At 36.9% G+C, this 18,824-nt stretch overlaps 1 protein-coding gene across 1 annotated transcript; it reads left to right on the top strand.

The window, feature by feature from the left end:
- Positions 1–11,975: 11,975 nt before the first annotated feature.
- On the top strand, positions 11,976–16,393 carry LOC105441687 (G-protein coupled receptor GRL101-like). Its single transcript, XM_030994328.1, has 6 exons — positions 11,976–12,004; positions 12,746–12,817; positions 13,125–13,196; positions 13,984–14,064; positions 14,898–15,801; positions 16,258–16,393. The coding sequence occupies exons 1-5, from the start codon at positions 11,976–11,978 to the stop codon at positions 15,232–15,234; spliced, it is 591 nt and encodes a 196-aa protein (XP_030850188.1). The 3' UTR covers positions 15,235–15,801; positions 16,258–16,393.
- Positions 16,394–18,824: the final 2,431 nt, after the last annotated feature.

Below are 18,824 nucleotides of genomic sequence, written 5' to 3'. Positions count from 1 at the left end.
CCACCTGTCTTTGTCTCGTCATCTTCAAATCCATCAGTGACCTTATTTTCAGGATTGCTCACCGGGATCTCAAGCGCCATAGTTGTCTACGGTTCTGTAGGTATGTTGGCACTGTCGGACGTTTCCTAAGCCTTTTAGTTATATACTGGGCCTTCTCATTTTGGAGAACCAAGAGATTTGGATATGAACATCAAAAGCAAAAATATAAATGATCAAATTAGGCATAATAATCGCATGACCTTTTGCTGGTTTCAAATACTGCACCTACCGTCAGAATCCTCATTTTGGGGGAAAACATAAAGTTAAGATTAAGATTAAGAGCTAATATCGGGGAAATATTTAGGTATTATGACACAGATCCTTATGGAGAGATGGGGAATTATGTTGGTTAAGGAGCTGTAAGGTTTCATTTTGTTAAAAACCTATACACAGTGAGACAATCCTGAAGAAATCTTACTAGAGGTTTGATTCCCCCGAAGAATTTAATGACATACATTCTATTGTGAACCTTATTGTAATTAACCTTTCCAGGTATATAAATTTATATTGTTGTATTGATTGTATGTAATGACTTGAATTTTATTATAGATAAACCCGGGTGTAGCGAAAGAACTGAAGGTACATCTGAGGATTATATCTCCTGCAAGCAAAGCTCTGGGTTTCTGATGTCTCCGGGCTACTTCGATTCATATCCTCCCAATCTGGACCTCTCCTGGGACATCGCCACCAAACCGTGGACTCAGATCAGTCTGCACTTCGTCGAACTCGATGTCAAGTCCTTGGAAGAAGGATGCAATGAGGACTACGTGATCATCATGGATATGTCATCTCAACGTTCACTTGGGCGATTCTGCGATCAGAAGAAACCCTCTGAATTAGTTGTGTCGTCATTGAACCGAATGGAGATCAAGTTCCATTCTGACAGCATCGGAAGTGGTTCCGGTTTCTTAGCTGACTACTCGTCATATCTTCTTATTCCTGATGTGATCAACAATAAAAACAGTAAGTTTTTCGGGGGATCTAGATATTGTCCGGCGACTAACCTCAAAACTTATTCTTCATTTAATAGATTTTCTGTACGATCCACACACACAAAAAAAAAGTTTCCTATATATAATACCTCGATCTTTAACAAAAATGGTACGAATGGTATTGGTAACATGACACAAGAAAAGCTATGAGAAGAGACTCACAATACATTTGCTGATTGGTCCCCAAAATCATTATCATTACCCCTTCTACCGGTTAAATAGTGTGTTGCCATGGTGACCCGGTGATGCTTGGTCCAAGGTTGAGGTTAGGAATGCGTTTTATGTAGGATGATGACCGCGGAGCAATTGTCACCGGATCAACCATTACCATTTTCACCAATTTCATCCAGGGCCTATGTGTTTCAACCGTTTGTTTTATAACTTTATATCTTTTGTAAAATTCAAAATATAGATGACACATGTCCTGATGGATGGGATGTTTTCCAAGGCTCATGTTACCGGCTCTATATCCACTCAGAAGCTCGTACATGGAACGAGGCAGAACTGGTATGCCAGGAGAACCCTAAGAGCCATCTAGTCAGCATTCGGGATCAAGACGAGATGGTCTATCTACATTATATGATCTCTTCCCAATGGGAAGCGACAGAGACCGAGACGTATATAGGAAAGTATTGGTGTACTTCAAAATATTGTGTCCAGTTTGCAGTTTTGGCACTTTATAAAAGCATATAAAAGTATTAATGACTGCTTTAATATTCGAGAAATAGTTGTTTTTATACGCTCTCGGGAAGGTTACGATTAGGCTATTGCCCTCGGCACTCCTCGGGCAATAGCACAATTCTAACCTTCCCTTGAGCTTTTAAAAAGAACTATTTCTCTCAAAGCAGGCATTAATACTACACTATACCCTAAATACTAGGATGAACTTTGTCTCGAGACCTGGTACTATTCGGTCTCTGTTTAACATCTTGATCAACGCCACTCTTTGTGCTCTATGACGATCTTTATGAGAGACGGACTTGTTTCGAGGAAAAGGGATGTCCTTCATTAGCAAGACAGTTCCGCAGTGGTGAAGACCCTAACTTTTTAGCCACGCTACTCACTCCTCCGCTGCACGCATCCCTATGAAGAAAAATGACAGATCTGAATTAAATAAGAAAATCATTTAAATAGAATCCCCATAGTATATTGATAAATTGTAATCGTTATCTGTTATATTTGTACAGACACTTGATTTTGAAGAATACAAATCAGAATTTACGTCGCTTGGACAGATTTGATATAATTTGCATTAAAATCGGAACAGCCACTGCACACATTATACGGCCTTACGCAGGGTCGTATTGGGCAGCTTGGCTCAGATCACGGTGTAATACTGATTGCGAAACTTTCGCGTAAACGAAGAGTTTGCATTGTCCTCCAATAACAACCGTCTCTCTGACTGTTCAAATGACCCCTCTTGACTCTTCTTCGTGCATTGTGCAATTGCGAGCACTTCAGGTATTAAAAAATAATTGTCAAGATTGTTGAAGCATGGTCGTGCAAGCAGTCCTTGCAATTATAAGAGTCCCAAATGGACCAATCGTATTGCTTCTCTGGTGCTCAGACGATGTAAAATAATGTCTTTATTTTATTACAGATTAGCAAAGCATTTTTAGGTGGCAAATCTATAAACCTATGGAAACATTTAACGACTGAACCGTTTGCACATTTTGATCGTAGGTCTCGGCAGAAGAAACGAACGTGGAGTTTTCTATTGGAATGACGACACCCCTATGTCTTACACAGATTGGTACCATCCTCCTCAGTAAGTCACGTGATGGAAAGTATTTTTTTCGCATTAATTTGTGATATTTTAAAACTTATTTTTCGTTTATAAATGTAATGCTTCCTGGGAGAAATTCAATTATTTAAACATTTTTGTGGCTTTTTTCTGATTTGTTTTTTTTCTTCAATACGGATCGATCAATCGATCTTATTTACTGGGTGTAAGCCACTTATTTTGTTCTTGTATCCTGTTTAACAGCTAACTTTTGAAAATGTAGTACTTATTATTATCATCACAAAGTAAATATTACTATTTATTTCCCCAAATTTTATTCATTTTTCAGAATCATTTCTGTGATTCAGCTCAGTATTCTTTGTAGGATATATGGATGACGTTTGAACAATTTTCTTGATTAGTCAGCGAAATAAAGTCGAAGGCGCATAACGAACCGCGAGGTACAGGTGTACCAAAGCGTCCTATGTACACATTATTTGGAACGATAATCTTCTCGTATCGCTTCTTTACATAATATATTTTTAGTAGAATCATATAGAAATGTGTATTTTGGCACGTGCATGTTTTAATAAGTGGAAGATTTTAAAAAAAAAAATTCGTATTTAAACTTGCATTCTAAAATTAGCTGACCGCTACAATAATGGAATTTTATCTTTGACTGCATTTCTATAAAACCCCAAAACATTGTATTTTTGTTTTAATTTGCAGAGGAACGGAAGGTGAGAGGCAGCCTAATGGAGGTTCACTTGAAGCATGCACAATGCTAGTCTTCGATTCATCCACGTCGACAGATCTATCGACCAATCTCTGGCATGACGTAGCGTGTGCATCTCCTGAAACAAAGCAGTTCATTTGTGAAACAGCAGCATCCGGAACACCCGGTACAGTGATTGAATCTAGTCACACACATATTCACCCTCACACACACCCACAAACAGCCACACACACACCCACACTCAGCTCAATATTGTAATGTACTGTATCGGAAAATGTATGCAATGTATCAAATGTAAAATATCACATTGATGCACATAAATATGTATGTTTTAAAGATGAGATGGAAAACAATAAATCAATTATCAATTAATTGCGTTGCTAATTAGTTCCATGTTTTGGAATGTGTATACAATATCAAAGATGGTGAAGACAAAATTAAGAAGGAAAGTTTCATGGTTTGAAAAGGATATGATTATATGCTTATAAATAAAATATACAGTGACACACCCACACACCCACACAAACAAATACAAAAGGTGACTCTTATTTGCACAAAGCCTACGTCTCGTTTCCATGCTACATTAAGTTTATTTTAACATTTCTCTCTTCAAATTGATATTGCTGATATACTTTGAAATAATCTGAATGCTATAACAATTATTTTTACTTTGTTTACTACCATGATTTTCACAGATCTATCAGGGGAATTACGAATAACTTTACCGTCAACAGGTAAGATACTTCTCTTTGCTTTGCTGTTCTTAGATAGCAAGAAATAGTCATATATGTTTTAATTACATTTGTCATCAATAATTTCGCACTTTCAATCGAAAGCCTTCGAGTGGAATATGTGTAAATCTGAGGTGCTATAGTAAGAACAGTATATTGAATGATATACAATCCATTACGTATACTCATATTTGTAATACGTTTTGTTTTGTACTACTCTTTATGTGCAAAATATGCAAAATACCAATGTTACCTATACACCCCTGTCCTATATACCAGACATAGACACCTTGCTTTCGTAGTAGATCCGTCCAATTTACCTTGTTACACTTCATCAATATGCATGTCACATCTTTACTACAATATTTTAACGGAAGCTTGTATGTTTGTCATAATAACATTACAATTACAATCTCAATCTCAAGTTCAATTGCACTGTAATGTCCGATAAAGTGAAAAACGTGTCATTCTGTCAATTCATATAGACTCTGTCAGCGACTGCAGGACTGGACTTTTCCGATGTTCTGCGGGTGAATGCATCAGTAAGGCCCTTGTTTGCGATGGAGTACCGGACTGTTTATACGGGAGCGATGAAGATAGTTGTCAAGAAGGTATAGATCAAATCAAATCAATTCACTTATAAAATCTATAATCACAAATTGTCATGACTCCATACATATAAGATTATTATTGCTGTCTGTAATACTCCTCTGTGGTACGTTGCGGTGTACACAGGATTTCATTATGACATTCACCCCCTTATACCTAGTAACAGGAAACACTAAAAACCATCAAGATCAGTATTTTAAAAAGGAAGGAGCCCGGGGACAACTTAGGATAAGGATATCTAAAATGTATCCTTAGAGTCTAAACTCCTGCCTGCAAGAGTGTCGAAAAATTGACACTCTTTCTTTCGCATTCATACTGAAGTTTAGCATTGAAAGAAATTGATTATTGATAATTGAGGACCAACGTAGGCAAAGAATTATCAAAAGTGAATAAGAATGATGACTCGATTTGAGGCAAAAGATATTTGACTGACTGATAATATTTAACTTTGTCTTTTCTGATTCAGTTTGTAATTCTGATCAGTTTCGATGCAGTGACGGGTCATGCATATCAATATCCTTCTATTGCGACTCCATCCCGCATTGCCAGGATAACTCGGATGAAAGCGAGTGTGGTAAGTGAGAAAAATTGTTTTTCTTTTAAGCCAAATTAACGTTCCAACACCCCGATTGTTATTATTATTATTATTATTATTATTATTATTATTATTATTCATTATTTGGCGTCACCTGTGCCTGGGAGGTGAAGGGCGAACTGAATCACTGTAACCCTCGCGTCTGCTCTCCACCCGGTATTGTTTGTGGGGGTGCAGGTGGACCACTACATCGGGATCCCCCTACTCTTATACGAATAGTGCAGTGGGTTCTTAACGTGCAAAGGTGGTGACTCTCCTCTACACGGGGCCTCCACTTTACGTCCTATCTGAGGGACGCAGTGTTTTCCACTTAACATAGTCTGTGTCTATGAAACAAGGGGATGGGCACGTTAACACACAATGCAGGCTTCAGTAATCCACCTTGGTTGGATTCGAACTCGAGATCTTTGGTTCAACAGGCAGACGCTTTACCGACTGAGCCAACTCGACTCCAACAACAAGTGCTACAGCACAGCCTTCAAGCTTGTGATATTGTTTCGTCGCTCATGCAAGCTTAAAGGTAAGCATGCTCATGGAAGTGTGACAAATGTCGTAACGGCGACAGCTCATGCTGTTGCTGAGGTCATCGGGACCGAATATCCGTGCCCACGGAAATAATAATCGTAATACTTTTTTTACTTTCCAAAGGGTTAGCGATATAGAACTAAGGTCGGCGATAAAACAATACTCGAGCTCGCTGTCAAAGCATATAGGTAAGGTCAACGAGAAAAAACTTTCATGAGACTGAACCGAAACAGGAGGGTAACCCTTAATTAATTCGGTCGCGTTTGATCGATCTCCGCTATAGGCCTTCTGTCGATTCCAAAGACATTAGGTCAAGTTCCCGTTCCAACAAAGTCATGTTAGAACATAGGACTGTCAGAGGTATAAAGGAATGCAAGCAATACCTATCTGGTTGATGGCTTAAGAAAAACAAATTCGCCCAATTGTTATCAATCTAAGAACGGGGGCGGTAACAACTATATTTTTCTTATAAAAATACAGCAGATACAGGTATAATTTAGATCGACTTTTTTTCCCTTTCTTTCAGCCTTACCACCTTGTACTGAAGATGAGTTTGCATGTAACAATGGTCAGTGTATACCGGTCCACAAGAGATGTGATTTCATCAGCCATTGCTACGATTCATCGGATGAAGATGGCTGTGGTAATAATTATATTTCAAATACAGTCAAACCTGCAGCTTTAGGGACCACCTGTCGACAACAAGCACATTTGTTGTTCCCCTTGAAAATGGTTTTTCATTGAAACATGTACTAAAGGAACCTGTCTCCAAAGACCACCTGTCTACAAAGGCCACTTTTTGTGTTTCCCTTTGGTTGTCGCTATAGACAAGTTTGACTGTACTAGTAATTTAGAAAGTTTAAATTGTTGGGTGACTCTCTGAAGCCATGCAGGCCCTACTTTTATCATATTTATGTCAATCTGGTGTTAATTGGCTCTAGGTATAGATACGATATTTTAAAGTTTTAAGTCTTTTGTCTTATTTGTCCGAAGTTCCCTATGATGGTGATAGAATTAGGGGAAGTTATACATTTCAGACCAATTAAATTACTAAACTAAAGCGGGCAATGTAGATCTAATGGTAAAAAGAGAATTTCATGGTAAAAGAGATAATCGTCGTATCTTCCACGTTCGGGCACTCAATTATAATGACATTTGACAAGTTGTTCAATCTCAATATCTTGCCGTGAAATATTTTATTAGAAAATGCAAAAAAGGTATCGTGACTTGGTATTAAACATAAGATGAAATAGGAATACAATTTAAACATCAATACCGCTTTCTAATCAGGTTAAATCTGATTGCATTCTGAAGTCGCGGTTATCTGTCAGAATATGTCCTGGAGGTTTTCGGCAGATTTTGTCAACTTCAAACTATTTTAACGACGTAAGGCAAAACTATTGTAATGCCTTAAACCTATTCTATTCTAGATATTTCGGGCAATTTTTTGTCAACTTTAAACTTTTCTATTTGTTAGGGAATGAATTCAAATTCTACCTTCCACACTTTTGTGGCCCCATGGAAGACCAGCAGCAACAATACAGTTGCAGCTGAAAATGAGATACCAGCCGTACTTTGTCCCTTTTCTCTGTATAATTACTTTTTATGTATTTATCTGATTTTATTATACGGAAATAAAAACAACAACAAAAAACAACAAAACTATCGTAATAGAAGCCCAAACACAAATTTATGCTATTCTATCCCCTTTTCCCCTGACACAGTCTTGGAGCTTTCTCATTCTGCCTTCCAGTGCTACGACGGTTCGCTTTTTCCAAGGCAGGTTCATTGTGATGGTGTGATCGACTGCATAGGAAATACGAACGAGGATGAATCTGAGTGTGGTGAGTATCACTCTGTGATCCCATGCATCACCAAATCCAATCCGAATTACTACTACCCGGACAACTACTGAGTATTTAACCCGGTCAAAGAGTGTTTTTTTTCCTTCATATTAAATACAAAACTAATTATCCAGCTTCTAGTTGTAACGTTATTAATTATCTGCAGTACTGATCAATGTTACAAATATATTGATCCTACCTGAAAATGAATTATAGGAAAGGCGAGATGGTCTTTAGATAAAGCATACTTTTCACTGTATTGTCTTTCCCAAAGTGTTACCTTATTATAAAAATGATAGCCTACATTGTGCATCATTAGACTAATAGCCTATACCGGTTTAATAACATATTAACATTTATGTATGTTTCTTTCTTGGTGACCTAGTGACGAGTGATTCCATTAACCTGTTATTAATGAATGAACTGCAATACTCGGAATCCAGTCTACGTACATTACTTTTTGCTATGTCGGGCGAGCCTTGGGTAAGCTTTCAATTTGGCAAGAACACACTTTGTTTAAAAAGTATGAATACATTTGAAAATGTTAGTAATTCGATTTATTGGCCAAATTAAATGTTTCGATTACCCACTTCTTTTGCACAGCTTATAGCACTCTTGGTGATGCCTGCAATTCGGCTACAGATATCACGTGCAATAACGGAGCATGCGCGTCACACACAACACGGTGTCTTCATGAACTAGATGAATATGGCTTCTTCACCGGATGTCGTGACGTCACACATTTAAGAGCTTGTGGTAGGCGCCATTTTAATTTCAATGATGTTTAGTATTTACGAGTCTTAAAATGCTTAATCTAAACGCTATATAATTTTGTTTTCCTTCGTTTTTGGCAACATGATAATTAGTTTAACGACGACTTTGAAGTGTAGGGCATTTTTGCCATTTCAAATGTTGCCTACAAATTGCCAGTTAAAAGAGTTGTCATTTTCAAGGGCTTTATGTTTTTTTCACAGGTCATTTTACACATTTGCATTGTTATTTTTGTCACACATATTACGCAACCGCGTGTATCACACATTGATCTCAATTAACATTCTTTAAATATTCATTTTTTACAGGTAATTTTGAGTGTCCAGAGTCATACCTGAAGTGCCCCTCTTCTTACTGCATCCCCCTCCGATATCGATGCGACGGAAAAATGGACTGCCCCTCCGGAGAAGATGAAGCCTTTTGCGGTGACTTTGGTTAACGATTTTCATTAGATCAGATGGATGGATTCAATTTATAATAAGATGTGCATACACTAGTCGATTGGGAGTTTGAAAGAATTTCGCAGTTTCAGAGCCATTTAGTTAAAGATTGCAGAACCATATTGACATGTTAGGTTGAATGATAGCATTGATTTGGGGGTTCGAATTCGAGAATTTACATTTTTCTTTTAACCACTAATTACGTCGTAGTTATATAGCCCGAGCTCTAAGTTTGTTGTGAATCTTGGAATTTTAGAACTATTCATTGCCATTTTTTTCAAATCAATTAAGCACTTTCGTAGGTCCATAAAAGAAAACGAAAAGAATCTTGTAGCCTTTAATATATCTATCCCATGATAAATGCAAGCTGGCACATTGAGATTAATTATGTGGCATTTAAAGAGTTAATGTATTTTTCTGTGTCATATCTCTGAACCTCCACCCCTGTATACATCGAACGTAGATGAGTATGAATGCCCGGATGGCTCATACCGATGTCATGGGCAACACTATTGTATCAGTCTTGATCACGTGTGCGATGACCTCATACACTGTCCCGAACGAGACGATGAGGAATTCTGTGGTATGTTATATTCACTATTTTGGTGGTAATTACACAAATGAACATATGGTATCATTCATACTTCTGTACAGCAAATTACTTTTAATCTGTATTGTATTACATTAGGCTTGTGTACATTGAAGTTACAAATTCAAACCAGTTGATCTTTCAACAACGATACAACAACAGCATCAACGACAGAATCAATAAATAAATCATTGAATATTGATGAAGTAGTATAGATCCAGGTAAAGTAGTCAATGTGGTAAAAAAAAATGCCTTGCAGTACATTAAAAACTTACATTACTACACAAAAAAACTCTTAAAACAAAATGAAAATGTGTTAATATTTGCATGATTGGTATAAAGAAGAAGAATGGTAGTATACATGAGTCGTTTAATTATGTGTAAAAATACCATGAGATAGTCGAGTAGGATACTGCCATTTCATTATACTTTTAACAATAGAATGACAATGTAAATTTACATTTTCAGGAAATAGTAAATTAATTTCAATACTTGTATTTTGAACTAACATGTTTAATGGATTGGATTTTGTTTTTCCAAAAGGTCAATGCCCCCAAGGCTGTGAGTGTGATGCACTATCCTACTCCTGCCATTCGGACCAGGTGGATCTTAGGCTCCTCCCCCGCCAGCTCAGAAAATTGTAAATAATATATAATATATATATTTCACAATAATTTATTTACAAGGTTATGCACTTAAGTACACGCAGTTGTGGTAGTATAGGTAATATTTGAACTGATTTATTTTTTCTGAAAAGAGGAAATGTGAAAATGTATGCTTACGGAGCAGTTATGATGTGAAAATATTGAATAAATGCTTAAACAACTTTTTCGCAGGAGGGAACCGATTTGATTTGACTCGAAAATTATTGATTTATGTTAAGCATGAAGACAAACCTGATGAAACCTATTTTTTTAATATATTTCATTCCATGTTAGTGTCCATTTTTGAAAGTGCTGGTGTACTTAAACATTGGAACAAAATACGTTTAGTCCCTTAACTCTCCCTGTTTGTGCAGTGTAGACTCATTTATATCATACCCATCATCTTATTTAGATCTCTGACCTGTGACGAGCTAGATGGCCCGTGCAATTCATCCTTACGTATTGTGACGAATGATGACGTCATAGAAGGGACTAGTTATCAACTCATGCCCCTGATGATGCCATATTTGATTTCTTTGTAAGTATCTGTTTAATTTTGTTTATAATTGATTTTTCTTCTGTGTATAAGTGTTTTAGGTGATTTTTTCTTAAACTTAAGCAAATGATTTCCAGTGGGTCTGGGCCTTATACTTTAGTCACACAGCCAAACCAAATCCACCTCGATTCCAATACGAACGATTCTTGGTCACTGCTGGTAATAACCTTTTTTGTTCGGTCTGTGGGCGATCTCGTTGGTGTAACTGAGGTATCTTATATTCTGGATTATATAAATATTTTTGTATAATTTCTTTTTGAAATTATAGTTATTACTTTTTACTATTACGATAAATATTATTAATATTGTTATTATTATTATTATTGTTATTACTATCATTATTACTATTATTATCATAATTTTTGTTGCTAGTATATAAAACCAATATCACAACGAAAATGCATTGCGAAGCAATGTGCGATATGTCATTTCCTGTTCTTTTTTGTTTTAGAGACTTAATGACGATACAAAAAGAGCGTAACTACTTTCGTTTATGGTTTGGTTTACCAGCCCGATACAGAAAATTGGACATACCGGTTTTATTTTGTGAATTAATTACAGGTGCTTGGAAGCATCTTCTCTGGAAGAAATTCAACAAGGTTCATTTCTGGAAAACAAAAATCTTTTGAATTTGTGAGTATGTAGGCCTACCTTTACGACCCTGTGTATTATGTACAAGAAATTTTATTTCTACTGAGAAGTTCGCTTTAGAGCCAAAGTAGTGCTCCTAATGAATGTCCGGGTAATGATCGATAAATCTACCGAACCTATAGGAGGCAAATGGTGTGTCGGAATCCCTGTTATCATACAGCCGCAAAGTGTTGGTGTATTAATAATGACTACATGTTAAGACAATAAAATATCAAAATATGTGTCAGTGTGTTACACTATGGCTACACGGACGGTTCTCCAAATATCTAAATACAGCATGACCAATGTGCTTATTTTGGTCACACTGTGGCAGCTAGGAGGACGAATAAAAGTGCTGTGGTCACTAGACGAGCTAATATTAATAACTAACAATTATTGATACCCGAAGAGTAAAATCGATCACACTTTGGCTACCGAAAAAAACTGTGGAATATAGATACCACAATGTGGTAAAACTGAATGGGACCACTGTGGCCACTGGAAAACTGGAATGTAGATACCACAGTGTGATGAGAATGAATGTAACCAATATGGCCACTAAGAAAATTGTGGAATCTTGGTACGGAAGCGTGACTAGATTTGAACACACTGGTCACTGGTAGAACTGTGGGTACCAAGGGGTGATTGTAATCACGCTGTGTCCACTTGGAGGGCAGAATAATAATCGTTGAATATAGGTTCCGCTCCAGGATCCTATGGAATGTTCAAGTACATTCAAGTTCATTTATTCAAAACCATAAAAGACATGATATAATGTTTTACATAAAAAAAGGGAATGATGATAGTACATTAATCAACATAAATCAACTTGATTACATCATAGAATGAACGGTTTTAGGACCCCTTTAGCTAAGCTTGTGAGCGGGGCCCTATAATCATCAAAATACATACATTAACGATATGGCAAGATGAATGGGAAGAATGTAATGGATATACAAGGGATGGAAATACTAAGCTATAATGCTACAGTATATAGAACACACAAGTACTCACCCACACACACACCCCACACACACAGCAAACACACTGTTGAGTGGTCAAGAAGCAATTGAGAATTAGAAATCATTAAGATAATCATACTGCGGCCACAGTAAGAATTATATTCAGTAATAAATGTTGCCACCTGGGATTCAGAAGATGCATGGGCATGTTGTTTGAAGTATGACCAGAGTTGATTCGGAACACAGCCAAAGTGCCAAAGTAAACTCGGAAACGTAAGGTAAAGTTTATCAACCGTTATGCTGAGATCTATATGTATCGATGTACACACCATTGTGTTTAATATTTAATATAATTACAGGAATCTGGCGAGGAACAGTATTCGCAGTCTTTTTCGAGGTACTTTTGATGGTCTCCATCGTATGAAAACGCTGTAAGTATCTGCCTTTGAACTGAAATGTTAAGCGAGGTGCAAACCTATAGGATACTACTTTATTATTAACAATATAGCTTCAAAGCTCTCACTCCCTCGTTTTCACTTGGATAGATTTTCTCCTTTGATCTCAGTTAAGGCCAGCTACACAAGACTCCGATAAAGCTTCATTGAGAGCAGGAAAGATCGCTTCTACATCTGATTTGATTTCATACAGTAAAATCACTTTCTGTGCTCTGTAATTTGATTCTTAGTAGAATCGGCTTATGATAATAGACTGCAATCTATTTGTATTCATCTTTTTTAGAAACCTTTCAGGAAATCCACTCACGGTTGTCGAGGCGGGAGCATTCGGGAATCTTACCCTTCTTCAAGAATTGTAAGAACCGTAATTTTATTAAATAAAACTTAACGTAAAATTATCTTAATGTAACCTATTTTGTATCGATATAGTATTAAAATAATATAACAATTAGCATAAATAATTAGGTCTCATTAACCCAGGGGGGCCAAATCATTATTTATACTGCTCTTCCTGTTGACTCTGCAATTTTCAATACCCCAGGTATTGCCAAGTACCCATAAACACCTGGGTGGATAGTGGCAAATGTGGATTAATGTCTTGCTAAAGGACGTTAGATTCGGACTAGGATTCGATTCTTCTACCCATGGATTGAGAGCCAAGAGAATCAACCACTATACCACGGCATATAAATCACAAATTATTACTTGGTTGACCGCGTTTATATCTCCAAGATAGAATATTGCCATAATAATTAAAAACGCTTAATACTTGTACACTAAAAACCTGTGTAACTTTACAGAAATCAATTCAAAGGCAATTTTAATACCCTAAGCGTACTCCATCAAAAATCATGCTCTTATTACATGTAATACATGGTACGGCGTCATTAGGGACTTTTAGATTTGCACATCGACATAGCGGAATGCTACGTTTGACATCCTTTAAGGCACTGCCAGTGCGTTAAAAGGACACAAGTAGCAGTCCACTATGTCGACGTGCAAATCTAAAAGTCCCTATTATCGTGTTACTATACGATTCAATAAGCGATGACCTAGGCTATATTGCAATCGCCTGAGGTTGATTTTTCGTGATTGCGATCGTGTTAACGAATAAAAAAGATGATTTACGGATTTCTTTGCAGGGATCTTCGTGGGACCACCATCACCGTTACAACAGACACGGGACGTGATATGTTCCATGGATTGGAGAACCTACAGAAAATGTTCGTTTAAAAAAAAATATAAACAGAAATTATAAGACCAAGGAATGTAATGCGTTGTAGCCAATGATAATTTGATGTAACATTTTTGACAATTTGATAACAGTTATACAAAAAATTGGCCTTGAGGAAACTGTTAGGAAACGTCGAAAATTCGAGCTGTGAATTTAAATTTGTAATTTTTAAAATTATTCAAGTACCTACCTCTTGACTTATTATTTCTGTGCAATGCTTGTACAAATGGCCCAGTCACATCCACACAACAAAACCTATCCGAAATCATTGGAGATCAAGGGCAACCCTGTATACGTGGCCCAAAAGATAAAGATAAAGTTTGTGTTTGGATTACTATTATAATGTCCCTTTCCCCTGTATACTTATATATTTTCATATTCCAAAGTCTTCCAGAAACAGAGTTCTTTCGATCATTTCATGCAACTAATTGCTTCTTCACTAGACTGAGAATAAGCCTATATGCAATTAAAAATACTATTTGTACAGTAAACTGTATACGCAAAAAAAGGTCACGTATCAGAATATTTTGAGAAAATGGTTGTAAGACTCATCACAAATGTCATCTTTCCTCATTGTGTTTTTTTTTTTTTTTTTACTTAAATGAAAGTTATAGTTAATAGTTAATAGTCAAAATTATCATAATAAACATGTACAAACAAGGATAATAATGCGATTATGAATTCGCTAAAGATGCCTCTATCTACTAGGGTCCTAATAAATTTGACGTAGTTTTATTTCATACTTACTATACTTGCAATACATTTCAAGTCAGCATGTTATTGCTTCTAAACGTTACCGATATATGATATTTCTTTTAATAGACATGCTGACCGCTACGTCTTCTGTTGTCTCGCTGGATTGGTGGATTCGGTCGGATGCAATGCACCACGTGATCAATTCTCATCATGCGAAGAACTCATGGCCAGTGGAGTTCTACGGATTTTCATCTGGATTTTAGGAGGCAGTGCTTTCATCGGAAACGGGTTCGTCTTCGCATACAGGGTATTCAAACAAAAGAAAGACAGAAAAACCATTGTTCAGTCCAGTTTCATCACGAATTTGGCCGTTTCTGATTTTATGATGGGTCTGTACATGATCACGATTGCATCTGCTGATATCTACTACAGAGGAAACTATGCCTTGCATGCTGATGAATGACAGTCTAGCGCCCTCTGCAAGGTGGCGGGGATGCTTTCGGTCATATCAAGTGAGGCTTCTGTCATGTTTATCATGATGATCAGTGTTGACCGGTGTATTCACATCCTTCTCCCCTTCAAACAAGGACTCCATCTCTCTCCCACGGCTGCTCGATGTTCTCAGCTAATCATCTGGTGCATCGGGACTCTGGTTAGCGTCCTACCTGTGGTAATCCCAGCGTACAGCAAAGGTAACTTCTACGGACAGTCCGGGGTCTGTTTGGCCCTGCCTCTGACGGTTGATCGTCCTGCAGGATGGCATTACTCAATCTCCTTGTTCATTGGAGCCAATTTTGTAGCCTTCCTTGTGACTCTGCTCTGTTACATGGCCATGTACATCCGCTATCAACATTCCAAACAGATGCTTGCTCAGACAGGTAAAGGTTCCAGAGATGACAAAAGACTGACTGAAGATATCAAGTTGGCATGGAAGATGTCACTGATTGTCGGAACGGATCTAATTTGCTGGTTCCCGATCATCGTCATGGGTCTCTTGTCAGCGGCAGGGAAACTTACTATATCGGCTCAGGTGAATACCCGAAAAATTATATGTAACTAACATTACATACACAAAATAAATTCAGAAACACTAACTGTTCCTGTTTTCTGGCTGAGTGGAATGCAAATATCCTTTTCGGTGAGGAGTGCAGACTTTCCTTAGTAGAGGCAGCAGATATAAGAAAGGTGTTCAATAAGATATCTGATTCCCGTAAAAATGATGCTCTAAAACTTTGACCTTGGTTCCATAATAACCATTCATTACCACAATCGAACACAGATTAAAATATTATTGTTAAATTATTAGCAGATGAGCGAGTGCATTTAAATTTGTTTATTTATTTTCATTATAGAATCATTGTTGAAATGTGATATTATTTTATTTTGCTCTCGGCTTGTATCGGAGCTTGTTTCTATTGAATTCGGTTGTTCGAAGATTGCTCCCTATTTGCTGAAAGTGTCTTCTTCTCTTTTATTCTTTTGATAGGTGTATGCCTGGACTGCTGTTTTCGTCCTCCCTGTCAACTCGTCTCTCAACCCTTACCTCTATACACTCTCTAGTTTGCATGGGAAGAAACAGAAGGTCAAGAAATCTGCCGAGTCAGCTACAGAAGAAAATAAAACGATTGGTACGCCATATTGCATTACTAAAACGTTTTGGCCTATCAACAATATTACGGAGACAGCCATTTTTGGAGGTGAACTTTACGATACAAGTTCTGCATGAATTTTCAGTGATGGAATTGTGGTAAATGTTCACCGGATCCCACGATCTCTGAATCTCTATCTCTCTTTACTCCGAGACTCTCTCTCAAAGAGTTTTCATTCAATACTTCACATAGGGTTTTCCAGCGTTTCATATTTGAATTTAATATCCACAAAGGCGATTGCAAATACTTTCACACCATCAACCTAAGACAATATCAATATCCTTGTGCATCACCTGTTGCAATGTGCGAATATGACAGTGATATATTACGCAATATGATTTCTATAGGCAGTACAATAGTATATTGCAATTGCTCGTAAGTTGATTTCTTGAACGTCTATACGATCGTGTTCACATGTACGTAACTTTTTTTAAATTCAACGCTCGTTGTCTCCTTTTTGTAAAATGTAGAGAGCAGCTTTGGGGATGGAGACGGCTGTTCTACGGCTGAAGCTACTAATCGGCCCGTCCTGGTAGCGCAGCACCTTGAACACTGGTTGAAAAGTGTATCTCGTGACTTGACCCGACAAGAACTTGAGGTCATCCGACGAGACATTAACCAATCACATGCTCTCTTGAGAAAGGCTGGCAACACCGTGGATGGATGTTTAAAGAACATGTAGTTCACATAGTGAGTAAAGTACAGTATTATATCTAGAATTGTTGATATCATCAATTAATTAATCATCAGATTTTGATCAAGAATAGTGTGGTTTCACCTACTTTATGCTATTCTCCCACAAATTTATTTGAAGAAACAATGTCAATCTCTAACGAAGGCCTGCTTTGACATACTAGTAGAAAAATATCTTGTTTCCATTAAAACTGAGCAAAATTTAGTGCAATTTTCCATCATAAAATCCATCATCCTCTTGGCCATGCTAGTTGAGATAAATAAAATTCACTGTCGGCCTCTTGATTTCACATCCAAATTATACGATTATCGTAACTTCGATTTTGATATTTACAAAGTAAAGTAGATAGTCACAATGACTTTGACTTTGAATAACCGTAAGAAAGTGATGATTTAAACAAAAATCCATAGAAAACTATTTGCTATCATTGTTGCGTGCGTAATTTTATTTATTCATTTTTAAAAAAAAATTTAATCAAACGCAGTCGACATTTTAAGTTTCTCTACATGAATCACGCATTGTAATGCTCCAAAGATGAGCCTGGAACCCCACGTCTTATAATATCATAAATTATAAAGTATACCCACATACATAAACCAACACGACATTAAAGATAAACTTGAGTTCTGGTTTTAAAAAAAAAATTCTCACAGAATCAAACGAAAGTTTATACACTGAATGTTCAAGATTACAAATAAATGTCATTTGCCAAACAACTTTGGTAGAAAATGTATACTGGCTGAGTAATGAGCATAGAAAGATAAGGAAATCAAGATACCAACACCATGTAAGTAGTCCCATATACATCTTTCTGTGTACAGTGCTTGTTACTACCAAGACTGGGCCAAATTTATTATGATTTTGATGACTTAGAAACTCGCAGTACACACCAATACTTACATGCTACATGATCATCTTTTTCTGATCCATTCCACATCTTTTCTTTCACTATGCAATCGCATGACCAGAACTCAACTTTATCTTTAACACACACAAATAATTAAAATGCAAATTCTAGGCCTATAATCTTACTTGATATGGATAACACACATTGAGATATTTACATTATAATGAATACTAGGCTAACAATATCTCCTAATAAAAAGCACAACTTACGAATTCGTGTTATTTATATTGTAAAAAATTATCATTGTATTAATCATCGTGACTGTTGATTTCAATTGATTTTCATTTCATAGGATGGAGCTAGTAGAATCCAGAAGGCCTTTGTGATTTTGGATCCTCCAACGTTCAATTTGAAATCGGATGAGCAATGCAACGATGTACCTAACCAGGCCGAAATCAATCTCTCTAAGATTATGGGGTTACTCCATGAAATACACGAGTTGAAGTATTAAATGTGTGTATATATATATATATATATATATACACCAGAACATGGCTATAGCCCTCGAGACCGAAATCCCGACACACCGTCTAGCAGGAATTCAATACAAGAATTATCCGATGGTTCACGAGACCGGCGCACATCGAGACTGACAGCCCAAGAGACCGATACGTCAGTTTTGAGGTCCTTCTAACAATTTATTTACTGAAAGTTCTTGGGACAAGAATTTGTCATTACATCGTGGGCTTTTGGTCTTGTAAGCAGTTTATTTTTGAAGTCCTGACAAATGAAATATGTATATATATGATTAATTAACGGGGTTCCCTCTATTGTTTCCATTGTATCATGCTTTGGAGTCATGC

The sequence above is a fragment of the Strongylocentrotus purpuratus genome, unplaced genomic scaffold, assembly GCF_000002235.5.
Source record: "Strongylocentrotus purpuratus isolate Spur 01 unplaced genomic scaffold, Spur_5.0 spur5_scaffold_21, whole genome shotgun sequence".
NCBI classification, from domain to species: Eukaryota; Metazoa; Echinodermata; class Echinoidea; order Camarodonta; family Strongylocentrotidae; genus Strongylocentrotus; species Strongylocentrotus purpuratus.
The sequence above is the reverse complement of the archived record's forward strand: the minus strand, read 5'-3'. Positions and strand labels throughout refer to the sequence as shown.